The sequence below is a fragment of the Frankliniella occidentalis genome, unplaced genomic scaffold (genome assembly GCF_000697945.3).
Source record: "Frankliniella occidentalis isolate FOCC.00 unplaced genomic scaffold, Focc_3.1 Scaffold1, whole genome shotgun sequence".
NCBI classification, from domain to species: Eukaryota; Metazoa; Arthropoda; class Insecta; order Thysanoptera; family Thripidae; genus Frankliniella; species Frankliniella occidentalis.
In genome coordinates, this window is record NW_026267131.1 from 212,841 (window position 1) to 218,818 (window position 5,978).

The window sequence follows — 5,978 nt, forward strand, 5'->3', positions numbered from 1 at the left end:
TCCCTGGTCTTTCCCCCCCTCGCCGTGCCGTACCGATGCGACGGTCATTTTTCTGCCAGTTTTCAGGCAGCGTGTCGGGTGGCCCGAGGCAATTCACGGCCAGCCACATGAAAGAGCGGCCATCATACGGCTCAACTATTTGACAATAATATCCCACAACTTACCCCCCCCCCCCACAACTCTTCCCCACTTCCCCTACGCCCACAGAGGTAGGAGACATGAGGGGTGGGGGGGGGAGGTTGGCTAGCCAACAGCGCCTGCCCAGCGCCTGCCCACCACCACCACTTGACGGATAAACTGTGACAAGCGTGCTGTGGTATGCAGTGGTACGGAATGACTGATTTCAAATCAGTGATGACTGCCATAATTTTTAATCGTAAATGGCAACATTTTTTGAAAGAGGGGGGGGGGATATTTTATCACCAAGGCATCCGAAACGAGAACATAGGAATGGAATGTCCAAATGACTTTTCCTTGTAGCACCAAACATTCAGACAACGCTCTGAGAACGTTCTTTTGGTTCTCTGAAGGTTCCGTAAACGTTCTAAGAACGATATGTGCTACAAGGGCTTATAAACTATACCCAATCATTTTTGAGATGTAATAAGGTACGGAATTCCTCTTTGAAAGTACTATTTTTATCTTTAAACACGATAGTATCAACTAGATGCCTATTGCATGAAACAAAAGAAACGTAGATATATTTTTTTTGCGATGGCCACGGACTCGTTAATTTTCTTTCAACAGTGGATGCAGACTGAAGGCAATGGAGCGGGCAAAGTTCTGGCCAGCCAATGCGATGCGACTAGCTCAGCTGACCAGCAGCGTAATGCGGAGCCCATTCTCCCGTCACTCAGGTCAGGGACCGGCGGGCCGCCATCTGCTCCTGTCCATCTGGCCCCATCCGTTCACGCGCTTTGTCCTGTGCAACAACTGCTTCAACTGGGCGTGCTCTGTATTGTAGTAACGCACCTTCTACAAGTGTATCAAGGACTGCGTTACCTATCCTGCCAGGATTTAACCCCTCTCTCTTTCCTCAATCATCTCTCCCCTCTTTTTCTCCACTATCGCCTTTAACCATCGGCGACGCTTTCTCGCTGCCTCGTTGGCCACGGTTCTCGTAAATCCATCAAAATCCGTGAAACGTCTAAATGTCAGGGGGGGCAACCACCCCGCTCTGCTGCCGCTCGCGCCCCTGCCACGGCAGCGGTGCTGCCAACGTGAGCCAAGCCAGACGACTGCGCCACGTACGTCGCGGTCGCGCGCGAACCCCAGCCAGCACTGCCCCGCCTCTGCGCCTCTCCTAGCAGCACCCAATCGTGTTGTGACTCACAAGGGGGGCCCACCCTGGCCAGAGTTTGCTTCAAGATCGAGTCGCAGAATCGTCTGAAGTCGATAGTCGGAAGCGCGCAGAAAGGGTAAACGGGGTAAACAAAACATGGAAAATGTGGAAAGTGCTCCACAGCTCCACTCCACTGTGCCACGGACCGCCACAGCAATGATTGCACGAGATACAGCTCAGCATGGTTCCGCCACTTTTTCAAGAAAAAAAACTAGGACATGTTTGAACGAATTAATCAAATTAACCCTTCACTGACCTAAATTCGACGTGTATTTTTTTCCACCACCGGGAACGTGTTTATCGACGCGTCCTCGCGCCATGACCGCTACACGTGTAACCCGCCCCGGCCGCCGCATGAATCAGGGATCAGGCCGCCCCTCGCAGCGCCCCGACGCCAAAAGCCAAAACACTTTTTGGCGTCGGTCGCCGACAGGTAGAGAGGAGCGCTAGTCAGACCTGGCGGGCTTTGCTCTCCGCCTCCGCGTCAGAAGCGAGGACGACTCTATCAGAAACGACCTGACATATTTAAGCCCGAGTTTCTAAAAGCTAAAAGCTACAAGTTGGTAGTATACCTAATTCTACTTTTTTTAAAATTTTGGATCTTGAAATATACTGTAGGGTATTTGTATAAACGTGAGATATATTTTTACTAGCGAGTTAAATACTTTTCTGACCTATACACTGACAAAAAACATAACCATCCAAACGTCTAACACTTCTAATTGCGAGTGTAAGTGTTCAACTCAGCAGGGTCGCACTTGCAATACTGCAAAGGAAGCGTCTAGAAAATTAATTGAACGGTTGCAAATTGCACTTAGTTGCGAAAACTCCATGTGCACAAGTACTGAGTACGTACTGAGTTGAACACTTGCATGTCTTCAACGTGAAAGAAAACACTTCCAAGTGCAGGACAGTTGAACACTTGATTCATCTACGGCAGATGCTCTCACCTCCATGACGTCCACTCCGCCCCATGACTGGGATTGTTCGATGATAGTGGTGCGGACCTCCTGCTTGCTGGTCTTGCCCTTCTGAGGTGGACCAGCGCCCAGCACACGGTTTAGCTCCTCCGAAAAGGCCGCTGAGAAGAAGAAAAAATGTTCCGTCAAGGCACGTATCGTGAAAGCAGATGATACGCATGTAATGATCAAGCCTTGCATTATATTATTTTAGTACAGGATGTGGAGGTTTCAAAGATCTGACACCCACATTTACAGAACTTTGTTGCTATTCATACCGCTATTCATCTCATACAAGTTCCCCACTGCCGTTTTATTCTCCTTCAGTGTTTACAGTAGCATGATAGCATGATATGATAGCGTCTGGGCGACCGAGCCGAACCGGGCCGAGTTCCGAGCTGCGCTTCCAGCCGAGCGCCGGCCGAGCCGAGCCGGGAGGGAGGGAGAAAAATTCACGATTGGTCTTCGACGATTTGACGAGTCAGCTTTTACGCGCCATCGTTACTGATTTTGGCGTGTTCGAATTTTTTAAACAACATAAATACTGTTAGGTTGTTTTCAACAAGTCATGCGCGTTAAGAAATCTTTAAATTACTTTAAAAAATATTAGTATATATTAAACGAAACTACACGGAATAGTTGACAAGTTGATTCCTGTGTAAGAGAGCTAAAACGCTTTATCTGACAATAAAATCAGTACAGGTCCGAGAGTGTAACTAGTTTTCACCCGCCGCAAAGTTTTCGCTTCTAAAATCCAATTCGATTTGTGATTTCGACTTCTCCTGCTCACAAGATCACCCTTTACCCTTTTGCAAGGTCCTATTTGCGTCGCAAGGACCTGCGCGGGGAGCTAGTGGCTAGAGGGGCGTAAGTCTGGTATGCGCCGCAGGCACGCGTGTGGAGCCAGCCTTGCCCCGGGGTCGTCGTAGCTAGAGCACCAGCAAAAAGTACCCAGCGGAGTGTCCGGAACTCTCAGTAGTTCGTAGGATTTGGGGAGTATGTCAAATCTTTTACGACCTGGTAATCTTACCTGTCTTCCGTTTCGAGGACATTTTGCCGCTGCTTTTCGCTTACTGGTCGGCTACAGATGACATCTCCAATCTGAAACAGATAGGAGATAAAACGGTGTTAAGACCCACAAAGACTACTTTAGATGATTCAACTGACAATGCAGGGAACCTTTGCAGGTGCAAATCAAACTTGAAATAGCGCCACAAATTAGTATACAATACCACTTCAGTACACTTAAAGAGAAGAAATTTAAATGAATAACAATTACTCTTTAAAGGGGCAACTAGTGAAAACAGAGCGCCAGCCGGGCCAAAATTGCATGAATATTTTACACAAAAATCAGTGTTGGGGCCTTTTTTCGAAAAACCCTGTGAGTTTCATGAAAAATTTCAAGTTACCATCCGACTTATTTAAAGATAACATTCCAATTTTTCGAGCTGCAGCGTAGAAGTTTGTCTTATAAAGCCACATTAAACTCAAAATTCTAACAAATTGTTGAAATTTGCTTACAAAGTATAAGAATCTCTGTTTTCAATATATCGATAGCAAACTTCATAAGAAAAGCATTGGGGCATAGAATTATTTGCTCAGCGATCCAAAGCCCGATGCAACATGATCCAAAGGAAGGCTAGGTAAGGTGGAGAGACAGACATGTTCTTTCGGGTGTTTTCTGACGCAACGGTTTTAATAAATCATGTTCCTTTGCTTCGCCTTCCTGTTCTGTTGCAACAAAGTCTGTGCCTAGAAGTTAGGGCGCACGACTGGTCCGTCGCAAAGCAAACACATAGCAAACGTCACCAAACCACTCCGCGACAATAACTAGAAATGGCGGGTGACGGGCTCGGTGACGGGGCACAAGAGTATGGTGTTCATAAAAAGTAAACCATTTATTAGTTAACGGATTGGCCACGAAGAGAGGCATATACGAGGCACAGTTACTACTGCACTTTACTTTGCGCAAACAAAGATACCGTTAGTCGCCGTTAGTGTTTTTTTTTTCAGACTGCAGGGCTGGCCCGCCACTTGTAGAGCCGTTTAGTGGGTCGGATAGCGTACAGGGTGGGCCACAGGCCGCAGGGTGGGCCGCTGCGGTGCGGCCGCGCGCCGTGTGGCGGTGAGCCAACCCTGCAGGTCCAACCCGCAACCCGCGGCCCCGCCAGCCTGCGGGCCGGACAGGCTTGCAGGCTGCAGGAGGGGGAGGGGCTGTCGAAATTTTCCATACTTAAAGGGATGACACCAGATGATACAAGTTTTTTTGGTTCTTTCGAGAGGGACCCGCCGCGTGACCCCTGAGGTAACCCTACTCGTAACCCCACTTCCACGTCCACGACGAAAACAGACCCTCGTTATCCACAATAACTGCACTCTCACCCAGTTGGATTATAGTAATTTTGCGCGAATGGACATGTACCGAAGGTTTCACCCAAGGTCTAATTTTATTTTCAGTTTTTAAGTAGAACTGCTTGTCCTGCGACCGGTATGTCATCGTGACGCCACTGACTGACGCTGACGTCAGAGTCAGTTCGAATAAGCTGTCGACCGCGTGGCCGAGCGGCGCGATGTGGGAAGGCGATAGGGGGGTGGTAACGTCACAAGAGGCGTCGGTCGGAACCGGCAGGCGTCAGGCGTCGAGATGGCAGATACGGCCCTTTGTAGCCTTGGACCTTGACTTGCACGCCTTCACAGCCCCCCACCTTGACCCTGCCCGCCGCGCAAACCAGGAAAATAAAAAAAAAGGCGACACATTTCCCTGTCGTCGCTAAAAAAATAACAAGTTGCCAATTTTCAAGAGCTCGTGTCCCGGAGCCACCCCGGCCTGACAGCCTCCCCCGACAGAACAATTATAGACAGAGGATTGGCAGGCTGCAGGAGACAAAGCGTCCACGCCGCGCCACGCGACGCCCCGTGTCCTCGGACACAGGTAACCTTCGTCGCGGGCGTGCGCGGCAGGCTGAGGTGAGCTGGGCCGAAGCAAGCCGAAAGCTGAGCCGAAAACAAGCGATTTATTTCCAATCCCCTGGCGAAACGGCGGCAAAGCGGGGAAGCCACACGGGATACCGCAACGCATAAACAAAAGAACGACGACTGGGGATGGTTCTACAACAGCTCAAGTGTGTCTTTTGAAGAAAAGGTACCAAAAGAAAGCGACGTTAACACTATTTAATTCTTTTGTATGAATGATTCCATCATCAATGAAAGCAATGTTCCAAAGAAATGCCCCAATACTTTTTTAACGACGAACCCGTGAGGGTCGTTTCTACCTAACAGGAAAGCTTTTGCTTCATCTGGTTAAAAGATGGTTAACTGTAGGATGGCATGATAGAGAAATCAAGGGGGGAAAAAGGGGGGGAGTCCATAGAAGCGAGACGAGACCCCAATATGTATTCGACTAAATGCCGTATTCACGAAATCTGTGTCGGCGGCGTCTACGTGGCTGCCTACGGGATGATCAGTTGGATTGGACCTCAAGAAAGTTCCCGATGACAATGCGACAGCCGTAGGACTCTGCTCTGCTGCTCTGCTCCTGCTTGGGCGATGACCGGACCTTGAGACCCATTGACCTGGATGCGGACCCACCTTCACAACGTTGGCGTCTGGCATGCATTTTACTTGGGTGAGGGGGCAAAGGTGAGAGAGAGAGAGAGAGAGAGAGAGAGAGAGAGAGA

At 49.2% G+C, this 5,978-nt stretch overlaps 1 protein-coding gene across 2 annotated transcripts in view; it reads right to left on the minus strand.

Annotated features, from left to right (window-relative positions):
• LOC113216037 (uncharacterized) overlaps nt 1-5,978 on the minus strand; it is a 65,118-nt gene that overhangs the window by 15,306 nt on the left and 43,834 nt on the right. For both annotated transcript variants that reach the window (XM_052274982.1, XM_026435733.2), the window contains exons 2-3: nt 3,332-3,402; nt 2,293-2,423 (exon numbers count right to left, since the gene is read on the minus strand). In XM_052274982.1, coding sequence (XP_052130942.1) covers nt 2,293-2,423; nt 3,332-3,353 — 153 coding nt within the window. In that variant the 5' untranslated portion in view covers nt 3,354-3,402. The remainder of the gene's footprint in view (nt 1-2,292; nt 2,424-3,331; nt 3,403-5,978) is intronic.